The sequence below is a fragment of the Coregonus lavaretus genome (genome assembly GCF_964263955.1).
Source record: "Coregonus lavaretus genome assembly, chromosome: 11".
In the NCBI taxonomy this organism is placed as follows: domain Eukaryota; kingdom Metazoa; phylum Chordata; class Actinopteri; order Salmoniformes; family Salmonidae; genus Coregonus; species Coregonus lavaretus.
The window spans coordinates 9,938,028-9,960,422 of NC_139998.1; the positions used below are offsets into that span (position 1 = coordinate 9,938,028).

Sequence of the window (22,395 nt, forward strand, 5' to 3'; positions counted from 1 at the left end):
TACATGGGCCTTATTAATGAAATAAAAAAATGTAATTACTTAGCCCGCTCCAAAATAACAGTCACACATAAAACATTTGTATAATAGTTTCCCCTTCTTTATCACAAAAAAGGCAGATGTCCTCTAAGTCCATGAATTTAGACAACACGTTATTACAGGGGTATATTTTGTGCAAGTTTTTAAAGTGAACTTCTTTTACTTTATTTGATATACAACATTTGTGAGGGAGCAACCAAGCTTTCTTCCATTCAATTTCAGTAATATGTGCGTTCCAGAAGAATTTCCCTCTAGGAGAGATCTTGTTCTTGGAGTGAAAAAGTTCCCTTAAGAATGTATTATTAAATGTCTTATCCAGCAGGGGGCAACATTCTAACAAATTTTATATATTGAAATGTTCTCCAAAACACAAATTAGATTTAATTGAGTAAATCCTGAAGGTATTGATTTGCATATAAATAGAATTACATTATTTATCATGCATTGGGAAGTTATATGTTTCTAAAAATGTTCTATAAGTGAGTATATTCCCGTCTTTATCAAAAATTCAAGATCAATTATAATATTTTTTCAAACCACTTAGAGAAGAATAAATAGTTGTTTTTAACAACAATATCTTTGTTGTTCCACATAAGTGTTTTGTATGAGGAGAAGTTGTGGACATAGCATAGTTTCCAGGCTAAAAGAGCTTGTTCGTGAAATTTGGACAAGTTGATGGGTAATTTTACTGGAGAATAGTTGCACTTCCAAATTAATTGAATACCACCCAATTTCTTAAAAATATGACAATGCATGTTGTGACATTTCAAGAATGACGTCGTAGATTGGTTACTTTTTACAGTCTAATGCCACGTTCAAAGCACCTGGGAACTCAGAAATATCTGCTTCTGACTCCAGTCCGTTCACGACAACTGGGAACTCGAAAAAATACTAGCTCGAACCATGACGTCAGTGATCTTCAGGTCGGAAAGTCAGAGCTCTCGAAAGAGGCCCGAGTTGGATTACCGTTCTAATCGATTTTTCCCAGTCGGAGTTCGTTTTTCCCGAGTTCCCAGTTGTGTTGAACACACCATTATTCTCTAGCACGAAGCGGTAGATAGTGTAAATCCAGCTAGCTAGCTACTTTGTCGTAACTGATATCGCTGGCTGTCTCACGCTTCCAAATTAGCTTTTCTTTTCAATATTTAACATTTCTTCTTTGGTGGCCACCCAACCAACAAAACTGAAGTTGTTTTAGTAAAGGTAAGTGTGCAATTTTCTCACAAATTAGCATCAGTTTATCCAAAATGGCTACCCGATGCAAGCTAGCTAGTCTCGCCACCTGATTACTGCATAAAATGGCGTCGTGGTGGAATAAAATGGTCATGTTTTAATGCTACCATGCGGTTACCGGCGTTTTATCGACATATATTGAAACAGTACGAACAACTTTGTTTTACACAAATGAATGACACATGACCAGCAGTTGAACACAATATACAGAACATGACACTTCCTACTAGCTAACTAACTCGAGGCTACGTTCAATGTATGCTAGCTTGCGGGTTAGTTAACGTTAGAGTTAGCATGAGCTAACGTTAAGTAGCTAGTATCACCAATTTCTGATATCACGTTACCAAAGCGGGTACATACTTGTTTTATTTAGCATTTTATCATTTTTCAAGATAATCCATCCACCTGACGGTGTGGCATATCAAGAAGCTGATTAAACAGCATGATCATTACACAGGTACACCTTGTGCTGGGGACAAAAGGCCACTCAATAAAATGTGTGGTTTTGTCACAACACAATGCCACAGATGTCTCAAGTTGAGGGAGCGTGCAATTCTCATGCTGACTGCAAGAATGTCCACCAGAGCTGCTGCCAGAGAATTTAACATAGATGTCTCTACCATAAGCCGCCTCCAATGTCTTATTGGAGAATTTGGCAGTATGTCCAACCGGCCTCACAGCAACAGACCACATCATGTGTGGGAGAGCAGTTTGCTGATGTCAACGTTGTGGACAGAGTGCCCAATGGTGGTGGTGGGGTTATGGTATGGGCAGGTATAAGTTACGGACAACGAACACAATTGCATTTTATCAATGGCAATTTTAACGCACAGAAATATTGTTAAGCCCATAAAAAAATAAAATAAAAATAAAAATAGTTATGTGACCAACATATGTATATCTGTATTACCAGTCATTTGAAATCCATAGATTAGAGCCTAATGAATTTATTTCAATTGACTGATTTCCTCATATGAACTGTAACTCAGTAAAATCAATGAAATTGTTGCATGTTGCGGTTATGTTTTTGTTCAGTGTAATTAAAGTTAGCTAGCTACCTTGTCGTTGTACATGACAAAGGCAGCAGTTGAATCCATCTTAGTTTAATAGATCTTGTCATTTTTGGTAACTAATGAAACTCATGATACTAATGTATGATCCATATTTTTCTCTCCTACAGCACAGTTTTCCCCACCCCTCCCTGTTATTATTATTCTTTTAAAGATTCATCTCTGTCAAGCCGCCAAAGTGGAGAGTGTGATTGCAGTAGGGGGTGCTTCTCGTTTCAGGTATGTTCTTCCCTCAATAGGAATCCCTTTAGAAATTGAAGGGACATTTCCAAATACTGACACACTGGGTTTTCATCAAGCAGGATCCTCTTTGCTGTGGCATTTGTACCTCATACCCCACTCGTCATGGATCAGTATGTTGTTTTTCTGAAGAAAAAAAAGGTCCCTGACTCCTTATAATGTCTGATATTGTAGCTATTACAGCATAGTACAGTAATCCAACAGCATCGTCTCTGTACCACAGATGACCAACCAACCAACCAGGTAATCTAGTAGCCTTGATTATCAAACTATACTACATGACCAAAAGTATGTGAACACCTGCTCGTCGAACATCTCATTCCAAAATCATGGGCATTAATATGCAGTTGGTCCCCCTTTTGCTGCTATATCAGCCTCCACTGCTGGGTAGGCTTTCCATTAAATGTTGGAACATTGCTGCGGGGACTTGCTTCCATTCATCCACAAGCGCATTAGTGAGGCCGGGCACTGATGTTGGGCGATTAGGCGTGGCTCGCAGTCGGCGTTCCAATTCATCCCAAAGGTGTTTAATGGGGTTGAGGTCAGGGCTCTGTGCATGCCAGTCAAGTTCTTCCACACCGATCTCGACAAACCATTTCTGCATGGACCTCGCTTTGTGCACGGGGGCATTGTCATGCTGAGGAAAGGGCCTTCCCCAAACTGTTGCCACAAAGTTGGAAGCACAGAATCCTCTATAATGTCATTGTATGCAGTAGCATTAACATTTCCCTTCACTGGAACTAAGGAGCCTGAACCATGGAATACAGCCCCAGACCATTATTCCTCCTCCACAAAACGTTATAGTTGGCACTGTGCCTTGCGGCAGTTAGCGTTCTCCTGGCATCCGCCAAACCCAGATTCATCCGTCGGACTGCCAGATGGTGAAGCTGGATTAGTCGCTCCAGAGAACGCGTTTCCACTGCTTCAGAGTCCAATGGCGGCGAGCTTTATACCACTCCAGCCAACGCTTGGCATTGCGCATGGTGATCTTAGGCTTGTGTGCGGCTGCTTGGCCATGGAAACCCATTTCATGAAGCTCCCGACAAACAGTTATTGTGCTGACATTGCTTACAGAGGCAGTTCGGAACTCGTTAGTGAGTGTTTCAACCGAGGACAGACAGTTTTTACGCGCTTCAGCACACAGCAGTCCCATTCTGTGAGCTTGTGTGGCCTACCACTTCGTGGCTAAGCCGTTGTTGCTCCTAGACATTTCCACTTCACAAATACAGCACTTACAGTTGACCGGGGCAGCTCTAGCAGGGCAGACGTTTGACAAACTGACTTGTTGGAAAGGTGGCATCCTATGACGGTGCCACTTTGAAAGTCGCTGAGCTCTTCAGTAAGGCCATTCTACTGCCAATATTTGTCCATGGAGGTTGCATGGCTGTGTGCTCGAATTTTATGCACTTGTCAGCAACGGGTGTGGCTGAAATAGCCGAATCCACTATTTTGAAGGGTTGTCCACATACTTTTGTGTCTATATAGTGTATCTACGAAACTAGGACATGTCACTTGACATTGATGTCATCCAGAGGCTTTAGGGTCAGGTTAGGATGCAGTCAAACCACATTCACATTGAAAGCCATGGCCAAAAAAATGGCCTAAGCGGACACTGTATAACATAAAATAGTATAGCGTCGACTCTGGTAAGATTTTTCCAAATATGGAGAATGTTTGTGTTCAATGGGCCCTTTGTTAAGAATGGTGCAATGGTATGTGGGTGGGTGCCACTTTGTAATGTCCTGAGCACCAACAATGTACCAAGCACCATTGATTTAGTAAGGGGTTGTAGCTACAGTATTAGGTGGTGCCTGCGTTGGTAAATGTACTGCTGCAATGAGTAGGCCTTCTCCTACTCTGAATGTGCACATTGTCGTACCAGACAGTGACACATTTTTTGCGTCCTCTCTGTATGTTGGCGATGGTAATCAGCAATGTTTATCAATAAAGATTTCAGGGTCACTGTTTCCCCTGTCACTACCATTTCGGATGTACTGATTTTGAATTCTGTACCACAGCCTGAGCTTTATGGATAACGGTAAAACCAGGGATGGCAATACTTAATTTCTCCCAATTTCCACCATTGTTTCACAGTCAATACTGCAATGAATCGTTATGACCTGGGAGCATACATTTATTTGGCCTCACTGGCTTACCCACCCAGGAGTAGATTACGTTATCCAAAGAATATGATCTGCCTACTGTGATAATTAGTAATAACGTATGTACAGTGGGGGGGGGAAGTATTTAGTCAGCCACCAACTGTGCAAGTTCTCCCACTTAAAAAGATGAGAGGCCTGTAATTTTCATCAATTACGTCAACTATGACAGACAAAATGAGAGAAAAAAATCCAGAAAATCACATTGTAGGATTTTTAATGAATTTATTAGCAAATTATGGTGGAAAATAAGTATTTGGTCAATAACAAAAGTTTCTCAATACTTTGTTATATACCCTTTGTTGGCAATGACACAGGTCAAACGTTTTCTGTAAGTCTTCACAAGGTTTTCACACAATGTTGCTGGTATTTTGGCCCATTCCTCCATGCAGATCTCCTCTAGAGCAGTGATGTTTTGGGGCTGTCGCTGGGCAACACGGACTTTCAACTCCCTCCAAAGATTTTCTATGGGGTTGAGATCTGGAAACTGGCTAGGCCACTCCAGGAGCTTGAAGTGCTTCTTACGAAGCCACTCCTTCGTTGCCCGGGCGGTGTGTTTGGGATCATTGTCATGCTGAAAGACCCAGCCACGTTTCATCTTCAATGCCTTTGCTGATGGAAGGAGCTTTTCACTCAAAATCTCACGATACATGGCCCCATTCATTCTTTCCTTTACACGGATCAGTCGTCCTGGTCCCTTTGCAGAAAAACAGCCCCAAAGCATGATGTTTCCACCCCCATGCTTCACAGTAGGTATGGTGTTCTTTGGATGCAACTCAGCATTCTTTGTCCTCCAAACACGACGAGTTGAGTTTTTACCAAAAAGTTCTATTTTGGTTTCATCAGACCATATGACATTCTCCCAATCCTCTTCTGGATCATCCAAATGCACTCTAGCAAACTTCAGACGGGCCTGGACATGTATTGGCTTAAGCAGGGGGACACGTCTGGCACTGCAGGATTTGAGTCCCTGGCGGCGTAGTGTGTTACTGATGGTAGGCTTTGTTACTTTGGTCCCAGCTCTCTGCAGGTCATTCACTAGGTCCCCCCGTGTGGTTCTGGGATTTTTTCTCACGGTTCTTGTGATCATTTTGACCCCACGGGGTGAGATCTTGCGTGGAGCCCCAGATCGAGGGAGATTATCAGTGGTCTTGTATGTCTTCCATTTCCTAATAATTGCTCCCACAGTTCATTTCTTCAAACCAAGCTGCTTACCTATTGCAGATTCAGTCTTCCCAGCCTGGTGCAGGTCTACAATTTTGTTTCTGGTGTCCTTTGACAGCTCTTTGGTCTTGGCCATAGTGGAGTTTGGAGTGTGACTGTTTGAGGTTGTGGACACGTGTCTTTTATACTGATAACAAGTTCAAACAGGTGCCATTAATACAGGTAACGAGTGGAGGACAGAGGAGCCTCTTAAAGAAGAAGTTACAGGTCTGTGAGAGCCAGAAATCTTGCTTGTTTGTAGGTGACCAAAGACTTATTTTCCACCATAATTTGCAAATAAATTCATAAAAAATCCTACAATGTGATTTTCTGGATTTTTTTTCCTCAATTTGTCTGTCATAGTTGACGTGTACCTATGATGGAAATTACAGGCCTCTCTCATCTTTTTAAGTGGGTAGGTGGGAGAACTTGCACAATTGGTGGCTGATTAAATACTTTTTTCCCCCACTGTAGTTCTAGGCTGATTCCTCACCGTTCTCATGATCATTGCAACTCTACGAGGTGAGATCTTGCATGGAGCCCCAGGCAGAGGGAGATTGACAGTTCTTTTGTGTTTCTTCCATTTGTGAATAATCGCACCAACTGTTGTCACCTTCTCACCAAGCTGGTTGGCGATGGTCTTGTAGCCCATTCCAGCCTTGTGTAGGTCTACAATCTTGTCCCTGACATCATTGGAGAGCTCTTTGGTCTTGGCCATGGTGGAGAGTTTGGAATCTGATTGATTGATTGCTTCTGTGGACAGGTGTCTTTTTATACAGGTAACAAGCTGAGGTTAGGACCACTCCCTTTAAGTGTGCTCCTAATCTCAGCTCGTTACCTGTATAAAAGACACCTGGGAGCCAGAAATCTTTCTGATTGAGAGGGGGTCAAATACTTATTTCCCTCATTAAAATGCAAATCAATTTATAACACTTTTGACATGCATTTTTCTGGATTTTGTTTTTGTTATTCTGTCTCACACTGTTCAAATAAACCTACCATTAAAATTATAGACTAATTTCTTTGTCAGTGGGCAAACGTACAAAATCAGCAGGGGATCAAATACTTTTTTCCCTCACTGTAGATGTTGCGCTGCATGAGGCAAATGGTGGTCACACTAGATACTGACTGGTTTTCTAATCCACGCCCCTACCTTTAAAAAAAAACATATCTGTGACCAACAGATGCATATCTGTATTCCCAGTCATGTGAAATCCATAGATTAAGGCCTAATTTATTTATTTCAATTGACTGATCTCCTTATATGAACTGTAACTCAGTAAAGTCTTTGAAATTGTTGGATGTTGCGTTTTATATTTGTTCAGTGAATATCCAGATTAATCTAGACAGTAACTATAGCTTGAAGGCTATAGTCCTAAATGAATAGTTGCCAACGGAGCCTTGTATCCAAATATAAGGATGACAATGTATTGACTTATCTTGGGGAACCAACCATATGTTGCTTAAATCACAATCAACAGTTTTTTAGCTTACACTTACAGGACATGAATGACCTATGGAGGGGGGTGTGAAGCTGCTATCAACTCTTTCAATTAGTTAAACATGTACAATTCCTGTGCAGTGCTCTTGCATACTCAATGTTGTTCTCCGTTTACCCTAACAGTGCTTCTTCGGGGGGAGGTGTTGGTAGGGGTGCACCTCAGCACTATCCCAAGACTGTCGGCAACAGGTAGGCCTACCACACAGGCATGATTCCCAGAAATCATCCTAAGGGATCCACAAATAATAAATACTGGGAACAGGAGCCATCTGCCCTGTTTCAGCTAAAAGGCATTTTTGTATGTGAACTGGAGGGTTATGTGTCTGAGTGGAATTGATGCTCTTTAGAATGATAAACGTCATCCTCAGTGTGTTTGCTCTCCAGCATTGTAGTTGTGATTTGCTGTCACCTGTATGTAGTACTGGTGGTGTATGATCACTTAGTGCCATAGCTCAACAAAGTCACCTTTCTGTTACTCCAGCGAGTTCCTGGGGAAAACCCCCGGGCACAGCGCTCCGAAATGGGTTCCTTCACGAAGCACTAGACGAGATGCCAACTCCAGCAACGAAAAAGAGCGACACGATGCAATCTTCAGGAAAGTGAGAGGGTAAGTGTCAAGAAATGCAATTTGGCCGCCTCAGATGTTTTCAGTGTGTGTGGTTTGGTTTTATGCTCTGTGCCCTTGCCGCCTGCATGAGCACATGATTCTCTATCAGATGTTTACAAGAGCAGACCACTGCAACTTTTATTTGGCTAACAAGCGACTCTTGTTGCTTTCTCAACCCCTCTTGATTATGCATGTACCCCTGTTCTCTTTCCCCTCTCTTTTTCCCCGCTCCTCCTTTTCCTCTTTAGCATACTCAACAAGCTCACGCCTGAGAAGTTTGACAAGCTATGCCTTGAGCTCCTGAATGTGGGCGTAGATACAAAACTCGTCCTTAAAGCAATCATCTTGCTGGTAAGTATGCCTCTTATTTTTTTTCCTGTTAACCGTCTGCTCTTTGCAAATGTATTCCATAATTTCCTGGCATCCTCCATGTATAACTGATGCTTTAATGGCTTTTTAAAATATCATTTTTTCCCCCCTCTCCTCCCTCCCATCTAGATTGTAGACAAAGCCCTAGAAGAGCCGAAGTATAGCTCACTCTATGCTCAGCTATGTCTGCGTTTGGCAGAGGACGCACCAAACTTTGATGGCCCTTCACCCGAGATCCAAACATCCCAAAAGCAGAGCACTGTAAGCATCAAGTTTAGATACCGTGTTTTTATTCTCCCTGTATTTTCTGCACGGTTATGTCTTTGAATCTAGTTGTGTGGTAATCTGTATATGCTGTACGATAGCGTAGAACCAACTCTGGTCTCCTCTTCTTTATGTCCCAAGTGCCTGTTTAGAATGTAACTGGTCCTGATGTTCAATCTCAAATGTTGTCCTGATTTTTGCAGACCTTCAGAAGACTTCTCATTTCCAAGCTTCAAGATGAATTTGAAAACCGCAGCAGAAATGTCGAAAGTGAGTACTAATACTCCCCTACACGGCTCCTTTGGGAAAAGGCCCACCACCAGTCCACTCATGGACTCCCTATTGTACTTGTACTAACTTGATGTTTTCCTTCTACTAGTCTATGACAAACATGACAACCCTCTTACTACTGAGGAGGAGGAGCAGCGTGCCATTGCCAAGATCAAGATGCTTGGCAACATTAAATTCATCTCGGAACTTGGCAAACTCAACCTTATCCATGAATCTATCCTTCATAAGTGCATCAAAACAGTATGTTCAACCATTTCAGTCTAGTTCTTTTGGATTTAGTTTTGCGTAACTTTTTATCATTGTTTGACAACTTCAGATACAACTTTGTGTCCAGTTGAGTTCTGCTTTGCTTGGCAATCTTTATCGTTCACCTTTCTACTGGCACAGGTCCCTGATGCCACTTGTATAAAACTGTCATCCTCCTCTCCCCAGCTTTTGGAAAAGAAGAAGAGAGTCCAGCTCAAGGATATGGGGGAGGATCTGGAGTGCCTCTGTCAGATAATGAGAACAGTGGGGCCTAGACTCGACCATGAAAAAGCTAAGGTACATTCTCTTGTCCCTATCAGTCTGTCTGCTGTCATCCCTACGGCCTGTATGTCTGTCTCTCTCTCTGTCATGACACAGCTCTTCATCTCTCCCCCAGTTTGAAATGTATCAGTATTTTGGCCAAATGTGCCGGTGTGTGAGAGAATGTGTCTTATCTCCTAACACCACTGTCCATCTCTGCCCTACAGTCTTTAATGGACCAGTACTTTGGCCGTATGTTATCCTTAATGAACAACAAGGAGTTGCCCGCCAGGATCCGCTTCCTGCTGCAGGACACGGTGGAGCTGCGAGACAACAACTGGGTTCCCCGCAAAGCTTTCATCGACAACGGACCAAAGACCATCAACCAGATCCGTCAGGAGGCAGTGAAAGTGAGTCAGTGGAGAGAACTGGAATTATGGCCTGTTCATCGCATCCTCTCTCCTTGCCGCCTCCTCAAAAGGAGGAGAGACCTTGGACCTTCTCATCCAATACAGTTGAGGAGGCGAGGAAAGAGAAATCGAGGAAAGACCAATTTGAGAATGAGCCTGTGTATATGACCATCTTAGTCAAAGTAGCATCTTTGAACCTGTGATGCCCTACCCGTGGTTTCTCAGGCCAAGCATTGCTACAGCAACCCTAGGTCTGTTTATAACTGGAGCTTCCTGACAACCCCACCAGGTCTCTTTTTTAAAAAGCAAGTCACACTTATTACACACCAGAGAAAATGTATTCTGAATGATCACATGCTTCCATTAGTAGATGTCTGGAGTTGCTCAGTGTATCTAAGCGTGATTGGCGGCAGAGAATTCGCATGGCTATATAGCTACAGCATCAAGAACCAACAAATAGGATGTATTTTTAGGACCTTTTTGAGCACTACTCACTGAAGTGTGTTTTTGTCTCCTCCCCAGGATTTGGGTGTTTTCATCCCAGCGACCATGGCTCAGGGAATGAGGATGGACTTCTTCCTGGAAGGCCCTTTTATGCCTAACCGGATGAAAATGGAGACTCTCGGGGGATTGGCTGACATGTTTGGACAAATGCCAGGTAGGCATGGGCATAGGTTTGTCTATCTGCTTGTCTAGGTCTCATCCGTTAACCACTAATTGTCTGCCAGCATGTTCGAAGGGATCATTTATCACATAATAAGTAGTTATTTGGGATGGAACGTGATTTTGTTGACCAGTGATTCTACCCAGTCTGACTAATGTAGTCTACTTCAAACACGTTCTGCGACTTAGAAAATGTGACAGCCAGATGTAAATTCTCACTCCTCCTCTAACCCGTCTCCTCAGGCGGTGGGATCGGGACGGGCCCAGGGGTCATTCAGGACAGGTTCTCTCCCACTCTGGGACGTCATCGCTCCAACCCTCTCTTCAACGTCAACGGACACAGTGGCCACAACACCGCCCCCCAACCACAGTCTCAGTTCGAAATGGGCGCCAACAAGCCTTTTATCAAGTCCAACCAGGTAATCTAGCAGCCTTGATTATTATCAAACTAGCAGTAAATAACTGGATCTGATTTAATTTGATTCAATGCAATTTTTTTATTTTTAAGAACAAGTGTTTTGGCATAATTTTAATGGTTTAGTCAATTTGCAGCGTGTATACACAACAGAGATTATCTGTCCTTTCTTCCTGCTTGTGGAAAGGAAACGTGTTCCCGCTAGTGCCACCTATTGATGTTTCTTGTCTCGTCTGTTTTAAAGGTGCAGAATCAGCATTTCCAGAACCAGAACCACCAGAGCCAGCAACAGCAGGTCCAGTCCAACAAGGACATGCCTCCACGTTTCAGCAAGAAGGGACAACTCAACCTAGAAGAGGTACAGTAACCCAACTCAGCACTAGTCTGGCTACTAGTGCTGAGCGATTAGTGCTTTATGAGGTCTGTTCGATTTATTTAAAAAATAATCCGTTTCGATAATAAAAAAATAACATTAACTGCACTATGCATTATGTGAGTTGAATGCTGTAACAACACAGAATAAAACAATTAATACAAGTCCCATGATGGTAGTGACTGCCCATGACAGTTTATCACTTATTAACCATCAGTTATTCACATTACTTTAATAAAATATTTCAATTGTGTATTACATTTGTTTTATTTTATGACTTTATCATCTCTATAGAGCTGCTGCCTATGTTGTCTGACAAAATCACTATTTTAGTAGGTCTTCAAAGTAAATAAGGCATACTTTTATGACTGCTGAATACCAATACCTCACGAAGCAACTGCTCTCTGTATCCCCTCTTGATCGCGTGTTCTTCTCTTACATAGCAGGCATAAAAGAAACACAGACCGAACAAGTAGCTGTGCAATGGATTGTGGTCATTGTGGTTAATTATCATATTTTCTGTGCTAAGTTATGTAGAACATTCGCCTGTTGTAAACTAAAACTCCCTACTACATCGCACAGTTCGGGCATGATCTGATTTATCTCTAGAGAAACTGCAGTGCATCTAGCATTGAGCTCACACAAAAACAAAACTGAATGAAATGGAATTCAAATAATTGAACCGACCTCTGTCAATTAGTTGTTTTAAATTAGTTGTTTTGAACACCGAAAAATAACCGACATTTCGGTTAATGGCTCAGCACTATTTGCCACATTCCTAGTGAGAATGAGGAAGAACCAGAGCACAAGTTAAACTCTATGGGCTGGTTTCCCTTACTGGATTAAAAAGCATTCTCATTGTAGAATTTCTATTGAGAGCGTGTAGTCCAGGACTAAATTTAATCTGTGTCCAGGAAACCAGCCCTAAACTTCTTATTGTAAAGGTGTTTTTGGTCTACTCAAAGCAGACTATAATCAGGGATGCAAACTTGTCACTTTTCGGCAATATTGGCCGTTTTGATCTCAAACTAGGTCATCCCCATGAATTGTGTAGATCCGTTAAACGTTTCAGGGGGGGGGGGATCCTGACAAGGTAGTCAGAGTGTATCACCCATTGAGCTATAAAAGAGAGGCCCGAACAGATCTTCTCCCTGTGTGATCATTAAATAGTGTTGTATGTTTCTCATATCAAAATGAATGACTGAGCACAGAATGCATCCCTACACAAATAGAATATCAGAGTTCAGAGCGTGATGTCAGATATGTCACGTCAGAATGAGTGCTTCATCCAATATCACGTCTGACAGCTGTGAGCAGCCAGCCGCATCCTCTAACCAGCCATTAGCATACTCAGCTGCTTCTCTTCGTTCTTTCTGCGCATCTCCCATCAGTTTTTAAATGTTATTTAGCCGTGATGGTGGGGTTTGTTACATTTGTTTAATTATTGGAGCGGTGCGAGCGAAGTGGCTACGTATCTTTGAATTTCGCCTGTAAGAACAGGCAGGCCAGTCTGACCAGGCCGAGTGCCACTGCCATAGAGGAAAAACGGAGCACAGTGACCGTCATGCTTGCGCCTTTACATCACTGAAAACCGCAAGTTTCTAGCCAAAACCACTGGAGCTACCTTCTCCCCTTTCTACCGCGAATTGGCACACATTTTATATAGTTTTCTAAACCATGTTGCGTGCTGTTTTTCAGACCACAAGTTTTTGGTTTGATAACAAACAACCTTGTTTAGTCATGTTAACTGGCTAGCTAGCAAACATGGTACCTTGGCTATGCACAAATTTGGATTGCACATGAAATACTCCAAGATGCTTCAAAGGTAGGATGCATGTGCCTAATCAATGTAATTCTAAGCTAAACTTGAATCAAATCTCTTTCTGGAGTTCCTTAAATTATGTATGGTGCCTAACGTAGAGGGAGTAAATTAGTGAGCGAGGGAGCATGTGTAGGCTGAGTGTGTAAAGTTGTCTGAAGAGTAGGCTAAAGATGGTTTCATATAGGCCTAGTATGTTTTCACCTTACTGCCACAATGAAAATGCAGATTTATATTCCTTACTACTACATTCATCCTGGACAATCACAGTTAGGCCTTTTGGATATGAGCAAATCAGCTATTTTCTGCAGTAGCCTTTCAGGTCTCGACATTAAAGCTTGTCCTCTTGTCCGGGACAAGTAACAAATAACTATCAAACAATTACTAAGATCAGAATTGAATAAGAGAGGCCAACATTGGAATAAAATTCTAATAAATTTTTCATGTGTATACGTAAAAACGACTACATGTCAAAGTGTAGGTGATATGCATGTTGGCTACAGCCTCATATCCAAACCGATGCCGACATGAGGGAGGCACCAGAAAATGTAGCCAAACATTAAGACTTTTAATTACATAAATATAGGATAAACGCCAGTCATGTTTGACAAATATAATGAAGGATAATTAACATGTCTAAAGGCTTGATTCTGTCGACATATTCGAGGCACGGTTCGTTCAGATCAAATGGTCACAAGACCGGAGAGTGCGCCGCACATCACCCACTTTAAATCTGAGCGGAGGTGGTCAGTATTTTGAAACTATTTAAAGGGAAGATTGCAGAATTAGGTTGCTGTTAAACATTCTGATTGGTTTCATCCTTCCAACTACAACTCCCGATACGACATATCACTTTTTATCCAAATTTGAACAAAGTCATGTCGGAAAAGTGACGTTTAAGAACACGAGTGAATACACAGCAGGAGTGTCCACATAATCAATCAATCAATCAATTTTATTTTATATAGCCCTTCGTACATCAGCTAATATCTCGAAGTGCTGTACAGAAACCCAGCCTAAAACCCCAAACAGCTAGTAATGCAGGTGTAGAAGCACGGTGGCTAGGAAAAACTCCCTAGAAAGGCCAAAACCTAGGAAGAAACCTAGAGAGGAACCAGGCTAAGACAGTGAAGACCCATTTCATACTGAGTCCTCATTGTTGAGAAATTTATTTTGGCACTGAATAAAGCCAAATTATCTGACCATATCTTGTGATTTCATTTTATTCTGTATCGGCTAAAAATATTTTTATGACTTATACAGCGCACAGGCTTCTAGCATAGCCCCTTTACACCCTTGCTGGCTTACCCCTTCTAGCTAACCACTAGCAGCCTTGAAAGACATCACTTATTAGCAGTTAAGCACATCAGCATTTCTCATATTGTTACACAAAATCAAGATAAACCTTTACCGTTATAGTACACATTGAACATCTATAACCAAACTGGCTAAAACTGTTATTGTCCGATGGTAGCTATAGCTAGCCACATGCTAACCTGAGTACTAACGTTACTAGCAGCAGTAACAGTAAATCCAGGTATAATGGCTAACACAAACATTGGCTACCATGATATACTGCATTTGACCATCCATTTCTGGAAAACATGCCGTGTTGATGAAGTTGTTGTAGCTTGTTTGCTTGCTAGCTAGCTAGCTAGCTAGCTTATTCCATCCCCAAACACAATGCTAGGTCCGAGTGGGCCAGTTCGTTTTGCATGTCCCGGTGCACTTAGATAGCTGGCTGTCTTTAGTTTTTTTATAATTACATTTACAATTACGTCATTTAACAGACGCTCTTATCCAGAGCGACTTACAAATTGGTGCATTCACTTTATGATAGCCAGTGGGACAACCACTGTATGGGGGTGGGGGAAGAAGGATTACTTTTATACTATTCCAGGTATTCCTTAAAGAGGTAGGGTTTCAAGTGTCTCCGGAAGGTGGTCAGTGACTCTGCTGTCCTGGCGTCGTGAGGGAGCTTGTTCCACCATTGGGGTGCCTATAATCTACTAGCAACATAACATTACAACTCTTTGGTCACTTTAGTACCTACTTACCCGATTCGCCTCCATCACTGAGGTATAATAAGAACGCACCAAAGCCACCGGCATGCTGTTCCTTTCTTGTCGTCAAAGCTGCAATGTATTTTTGGTATATGAGAAGTTTATATACTTTTTTAAATAAACTTTTGTATAAAGACAGTTTTTTATATGGAAAATAATCAATCTGTTGTTACATTTGTGTAATTTATATTGTGCAACCTTTCCTTTTTAACCATGAACCTAATTGTTTAAAACGTGGACGTTTTATGTCATTTTCTGAAGCATGTCTTACCTTCAAAGTAGCCTAGCCAAAATACAACCATAGAAATGTTGAGGGAATTATTTTATAAACACTTAATATGCCATTGAAACCAGAATTGTTCTCATATTCTACTGGTTTTCAAATCAATATTCCTTTTATTGTCCAGCAGCCAAAGACATAATCATAGTCATATTACAGTAGTAACCCATGCTAGTTGATGCAACTTTAGATCTCCCCTTTCTTAATTTCTAACAAATATTTTCATCTGTGTCACATGAAACCGCTCGGTGTGCTGTGCGCTTTTGAGAAGTGTTTTCCTGCTAGTTGCATTTTGGAACATTATCACACAGCCTACAGCCATGTGCCCATTGTTGAGTTTATAATATGACAAAATAAAACGTTTTAAGCAAAATGGTCAGATTTGTTCTGCCTTTTCTATTATACAGTAAAAAGTGTGAAGTTAAATTCAATGTGTTGTATTTATTAGAGGTGAGACAATCAGGAACAGGTTTTTGTGCAGCACACATGCAGAACGTATAGAAAACGGGAACAGGCATCCTTGGGAGGGGTGGCCGGGGCAAACCCTGTGGTATGACGATACTACTCGGTATCGTGATACTTGACATTGTTAGTAAAATGTTTGCGTGTTTCTGTGCTAACATCTTTTGTCACCTTTTTTTTGGCCCTCACCAGTTTGCATCCCTGTATGATCATGCCCTGTGACGATAAAAATACGTATTATTCTGAGGGAAAAAACCTACTGGCAGTCTCATCTCCTATTCCCTCCATCCTGCTCTCCTCTCCTATGCTACATCTCTCTACAACTGGTATCTGGTCTGTTGACTGATTATGAGATATGAGGGCATGATATTCTGATCTCTGCTGATCCCGTGTTTTAGATCAGCCTGAGACCAGCTCAGTCGTTCCTCCTGAATAAGAACCAGGTTCCCAAGCTGCAGCCCCAAATCCCCACCATGATCCCCCCCAGCGCCCAGCCCCCCCGCACCAACACCCCTCCATTGGGACAGGTAAGGGATCAGCAGAGCACACCCCTCACCTTTCACCTTTTTAACCCCCAGTGTTCAAACCAGGGTTGGGGTCGATTACATTTCAATTCTTCACTAAAAAGCAATGGGAACTTCTTGAAATGGAATTGACCCCAACCCCGATTTCCAACTGGGGTTTTGAGGGCTTGCCCTGTTTGTTGTTCCAGTGTAGTTCATCACCTAGTCTTCCCCCTTCTCCCCCAGTCTCCACAGCTCGGCCTCAAAAGCAACCCCCCTCCCATTCATGAGAAACCTCAGAAGACCAGCAAGAAACCACCGCCGGCTAGGGAGGAGCTGCTGAAAATGACGGTATTAAGCTTTGTTATCATGATATACCATTGGCACGATACACCGCGCAACACTAAACAACGCTCACCTTTCATTCCTCCCCCTTTAGGAGACTGTTGTGACGGAGTACCTGAACAGCAAAAACATTAATGACGCTGTGAACGGTGTCAGAGAGATGAAGGCTCCCAAGCACTTCCTGCCGGAGATGCTGAGTAAGATCATTGTGGTGTCGCTGGACCGGTCAGACGAGGATAAGGAGCACGCCAGCACCCTCATACATACGCTACGCACAGAAGGCCTCGTCACCGGGGAGAACTTCATGCAGGTACACTACCGTTCAAAAGTTTGGGGTCACTTAGAAATGTCCTTGTTTTCGAAAGAAAATCATTTTTTTTGTCCATTTAAGTGTAGACATTGTTAATGTTGTAAATGGCTATTGTAGCTGGAAACGGCTGATTTCCTTATGGAATATCTACATAGGCGTACAGAGGCCCATTATCAGCAACCATCAGTCCTGTGTTCCAATGGCACGTTGTGTTTGCTAATCCAAGTTTATCATTTTAAAAGGCTAATTGATAATTAGAAAACCCTTTTGCAATTATGATAGCACAGCTGAAAACTGTTGTGCTGATTAAAGAAGCAATAAAACTGGCCTTCTTGAGACTTGAGTTTCTGGAGCATCAGCAATTGTGGGTTCGATTACAGGCTCGAAATGGCCAGAAACAAATAACTTTCTTCTGAAACTCGTCAGTCTATTCTTGTTCTGAGAAATGAAGGCTATTCCATGCGAGAAATTGCCAAGAAACTGAAGATCTCGTACAACGCTGTGTCCTACTCCCTTCACAGAACAGCGCAAACTGTCTCTAACCAGAATAGAAATAGGAGTGGGAGGCCCCGGTGCACAACTGAGCAAGAGGACAAATACATTAGTGTCTAGTTTGAGAAACAGACGCCTCACAGGTCCTCAACTGGCAGCTTCAGTAAATAGTACCCGCAAAACACCAGTCTCAACGTCAACAGTGAAGAGGCGACTCCGGGATGCTGACCTTCTAGGCAAAGTTGCAAAGAAAAAGCCATATCTCAGACTGGCCAATAAAAAGAAAATATTAAGATGGGCAAAAGAACACAGACACTGGACAGAGGAAGTTTGGAAAAAAGTGTTATGGACAGATGAATCGAAGTTTGAGGTGTTCGGATCACAAAGAAGAACATTTGTGAGATGCAGACCAAATGAAAAGATGCTGGAGGAGTGCTTGATGCCATCTGTCAAGCATGGTGGAGGCAATGTGATGGTCTGGGGGTGCTTTGGTGGTGGTAAAGTGGGAGATTTGTACAGGGTAAAGGGGATCTTGAAGAAGGAAGACTATCACTCCATTTTGCAACGCCATGCCATACCCTATGGACGGCGCTTGATTGGAGCCAATTTCCTCCTACAACAGGACAATGACCCAAAGCACAGCTCAAACTATGCAATAACTATTTAGGGAAGAAGCAGTCTGCTGGTATTCTGTCTATAATGGAGTGGCCAGAACAGTCACCGGATCTCAACCCTATTAAGCTGTTGTGGGAGCAGCTCGACCGTATGGTACGTAAGAAGTGCCAATCCAACTTGTGGGAGGTGCTTCAGGAAGCATGGGGTGAAATCTCTTCAGATTACCTCAACAAATTGACAACTAGAATGCCAAAGGTCTGTAAGGCTGTAATTGCTGCAAATGGAGGATTCTTTGACGAAAGCAAAGTTTGAATTACACAATTATTATTTCAATTAAAAATCATTATTTCTAACCTTGTCAATGACTACATTTCCTATTCATTTTGCTATATTTCCATTTAATGTATGTTGTCATGGAAAACAGACATTTCTAAGTGACCCCAAACTTTTGAACGGTAGTGTATGTGTCTCTTCCATGCAATGTTTTTGACATTCATGTCAAATACTTTTGATGCGCTTGATATAGCTTTGTTTTCCTCTCACCAATGTCTTTTGCCTAACGTTATTTCTCTCTCTTCCTCCATCCTGGCTTCCAAGGCTTTCCTCAACGTGCTGGACCAGTGCCCTAAGATCGAGGTGGACGTGCCGCTTGTGAAATCCTACCTGGCCCAGTTTGCAGCCCGGGCCCTCATATCTGAGCTGGTGAGCGTGGCTGAGCTGGCCCACCCTCTGGAGAACGCAACCCACTTCCCCCTCTTCCTGCTCTGCCTGCAGCAGACTGCCAAGCTCAAGGACAAGGAGTGGCTCACTGACCTCTTCCAACAGAGCAAGGTCAACATGCAAAAGATGCTACCCGGTAGGTCGATAACCCTCCCTCCCCACATTCTCCCTCTTAAGGCGCTTTAGTGACTGAAAAGTAAGAATTTCACTGCGATGTTAAATTTGTCATGTGATGACGTCTCGTGATCATTATACTAAAGGCACTTGATATCACATATGACCAACGAAAAAGACTGCTGATACTGTTCACATATTGTAATCATTAGAGACTGCGGCACATTCATCTTCCTTGTCAGTGATGCTATGGCTAATCTGACCTGTCTGTCCGTTCTGGTCCTCCAGAGATTGACCAGAACAAGGACCGCATGTTGGAGATCCTGGAGGGTAAGGGCCTGAGCTTCCTGTTCCCCCTGTTGAAGCTAGAAAAGGACCTGCTGCTGCAGATCAAGGCTGACCCCTCTCCGCAGGCCATCTACAAGTGGATCAAAGACAACATCTCCCCCAAGCTCCACACCGACAAGGGTTTTGTCAACATCCTCATGACCAGGTAGGTACTGAACCTCCAGGATGGAGACTACTTTTGAATTCCACTTTATTTAGACTGCTTATGGTTGAATAAAAGTATTCATTCAAGGCTTGAGACCAATATGACAGTGGCATCTGGACTGTACTTGTCACAATATAGAATCACCCTTTCAGTCTATTTTTGCACAATATTTAATGGACACCGGGGTGGGGGAAGACACAAATAAACTAATGGAATGTGGAAAATACACGAATGAATGCTTCCAAAAGTGTATATATTTGACCATGCTCTTACTGTTTCTACCCACACTTCCCCTCTCTTCCCAGTTTCTTGCAGTACATCTCGGGGGAGCTGTGTTGTGTGGAGGAGGAGGAGGAGGGCAGCAGCAGTGGTGGAGAGGAGCAGGCGGCGGGGCCCTCCAAAGAGCAGCTGGACCAGGAGAAGCAGCTGCTGCTGGCCTTCAAACCCGTCATGCAGAAGTTCCTACACGACCAGCCCCAGCTGCAGGTCTCAGCCCTGTACGCCCTGCAGGTGCACTGCCACGCCAGCCACTTTCCCAAAGGTAGGTTTACTGCCACTTGCCAGGCTGTCATTGAAACTAATCATTTAGTGTCAACTTGGTGGAAACATATTAACTTTTGCTTCAGCTGTCAGTTTGAAGCTATTTGATAGAAGAATATCCTACTCTCATGTCCAAATACTATCTAGACTTCATTGCAACTGTATCTGCTGCTGCATACTGTGTGTAGTTGTCATAGTGTTGTGTGTATTTATTTCAGGCATGCTGCTGCGCTACTATGTCCACTTCTACGACATGGAGATCATTGAAGAAGAAGCCTTCCTTGCATGGAAAGAAGATATTACCCAAGAATTCCCTGGAAAGGGAAAAGCTTTATTCCAGGTAATTTTTTAAAAGAGAAATCTGTCAAATTTGACAAACTGATAGCTTTATACACTAAAACATGTGTACCCAGTCCTTTATTATTTTGTGAGTAAATCATGAAAAGTCTTTATGCTTGCTACCACAGTAGTTGGAAAGCATTTTGAAACTGAGTGAAACAGGGAGGTAGCCTACTACCTGAACTTGTCCAATAACAACACAGATTTTTGCTTAACATTCTGCTACACTGCCCAATTTAACATGACCCTGTATAATACTCTCCCCTGTTAGGTCAACAGTTGCTAACCCTCTATACCTCTCTCCCCTGTTAGGTCAACCAGTGGCTAACCTGGCTGGAAACAGCTGAGGAAGAGGAGTCAGAAGAAGAGGCCGACTGAGAAACCAACCAACCAGAACTGTCAGGCACCATAGAGTAGAGAAACATACCTTGACATACAGTACAGCTATCTACATATTACCACCCTCATCACCCCTTATTATTAAACTAACCACTACCAGAGACTGCTTATGTCCTGCAATATATAGCCAAGCATGTTATCATGGCATATGTGCTCTATATAGGCTACTGAAGCTGAGGCTGAGAAAGGCTGAGAAATATCTTCCCTTTCACCTTTCTTTTAATGGTTGATTTGGTTTGGGTCCATGTCCCGTTTCTGCAATATGAATTTAATGTAGCCTATGGACTGACTCAAACCACATCTGTACTTTTTTGTTTTGCCACATTAACTAATTGAGTGACTAGTATTGCATTAACACTATGTGATATCAGTTGTTATCCCCTTTGAAGAAAAGGTTTGTATTTGACAGGCCATACAAAAAATGTCCAATCTAGAGAGCAAGTCAACAAAACCATGGTCTTTGTGTGCTTGGTCAACCGACGCTTGTCTGAAATCCATTTTCCAATTTTGTTTCAAACCAAAGTTCTCTTCAATGCCCTTTTGATGATAAGGAGACATGTTGCATTTTGTTTATGGGAATTATATTCTTCCCAAGCAAGGCTGTAGACTTAAGATACACACATACCCGAGTGGTTGCAATACTCCGTCATACTTCAATTGTTACATAAAATCATAAACTAAGTTAATCATTGGTGTGCTGCCGTAACGTTTCAAAAGTTTCCTGTGTTTTTACCTCTTAGATGGGCTTTGCGTTTCGTGCTGGAATACAGAAGGTTGTTTATTTAGAGAAATACCTATACAAGAAAGCCCAAGCAAATGCAGAAGTATATATATCCTGGTCTACTAACACAATACAACCCCTGGATTGGTCTTCCAATGAAGCTCGATCTGTTTTAATAGTGTGAACGTCTAAGAACGTAACACAAAATTAATTGGATACCTTTTGTTACCTCCCCATCCCTTTTGCCTGTAACGTTTGTCAAAGGTGGGGTACAGGAATATATTTTCCCCAGCATATTGAGTTTATAAATGTATACTGATATGTTTGATTTATTTCACAAATCAGACATTTAAGTGAATTCTATACTGTCTTTTAATTTGGCGAATGAAAGCTTACGTGAGAAAGTAATCTTGCTTTGTATAGCGAAAAAAGGCATACATGCTAACTTAAAAATTAATGAAATCATGAAATAAAATATTAACTTTGCCCAACAAGATTAGCCAATGTGCTCACAAACCATGTGTATGTAGAAAGCAATGGATTCTGTTCATGTATTCAAGTGATGAGTATTGTGCACCGATATTGCATAACCGTCAATAAAGTCCAATTCTTGAGCACTGACACATTTTTGTTATTTGCACTATTTTAATTCAAACTATTACACGTTTCTTTACAAATGGTGTTCCATTTTCTCATGATTAATTGTAGTTTCAACTTTTGCATGATAAGTTGACTCATCTTCACATTTTCCCCTTTGTAAATAGAAAAAGATAACAAACAAAAGCTTGTTGCAATATATCATTAGATCATAAAGAGGCTATTCTGAAGTGGGTTGTACC

At 42.1% G+C, this 22,395-nt stretch overlaps 1 protein-coding gene across 1 annotated transcript; it reads left to right on the forward strand.

Annotated features, from left to right (window-relative positions):
* Positions 1-1,061: 1,061 nt before the first annotated feature.
* Positions 1,062-22,179, forward strand: LOC311137622 (eukaryotic translation initiation factor 4 gamma 2-like). Its single transcript, XM_084172126.1, has 21 exons — positions 1,062-1,239; positions 2,450-2,558; positions 7,566-7,631; positions 7,924-8,049; positions 8,298-8,400; positions 8,548-8,679; positions 8,886-8,952; positions 9,062-9,213; positions 9,406-9,516; positions 9,708-9,890; positions 10,413-10,548; positions 10,797-10,972; positions 11,213-11,326; positions 16,364-16,492; positions 16,715-16,819; positions 16,908-17,123; positions 18,828-19,086; positions 19,353-19,557; positions 19,863-20,098; positions 20,316-20,437; positions 20,749-22,179. Exons 8-21 carry the CDS (start codon positions 9,130-9,132, stop codon positions 20,812-20,814), a joined length of 2,142 nt encoding a protein of 713 aa, XP_084028252.1. The 5' UTR covers positions 1,062-1,239; positions 2,450-2,558; positions 7,566-7,631; positions 7,924-8,049; positions 8,298-8,400; positions 8,548-8,679; positions 8,886-8,952; positions 9,062-9,129; the 3' UTR covers positions 20,815-22,179.
* The last annotated feature ends 216 nt before the right edge of the window (positions 22,180-22,395 follow it).

Excerpts from the sequence above, each read along its gene's own strand:
- LOC311137622 (XM_084172126.1), top strand. The coding sequence starts at position 9,130 with ATGCTTGGCAACATTAAATTCATCTCGGAACTTGGCAAACTCAACCTT. Across the intron at positions 10,973-11,212 it reads CTTTTATCAAGTCCAACCAG|GTGCAGAATCAGCATTTCCA; the intron begins GTAATCTAGCAG and ends TCTGTTTTAAAG. Across the intron at positions 11,327-16,363 it reads GACAACTCAACCTAGAAGAG|ATCAGCCTGAGACCAGCTCA; the intron begins GTACAGTAACCC and ends CCCGTGTTTTAG.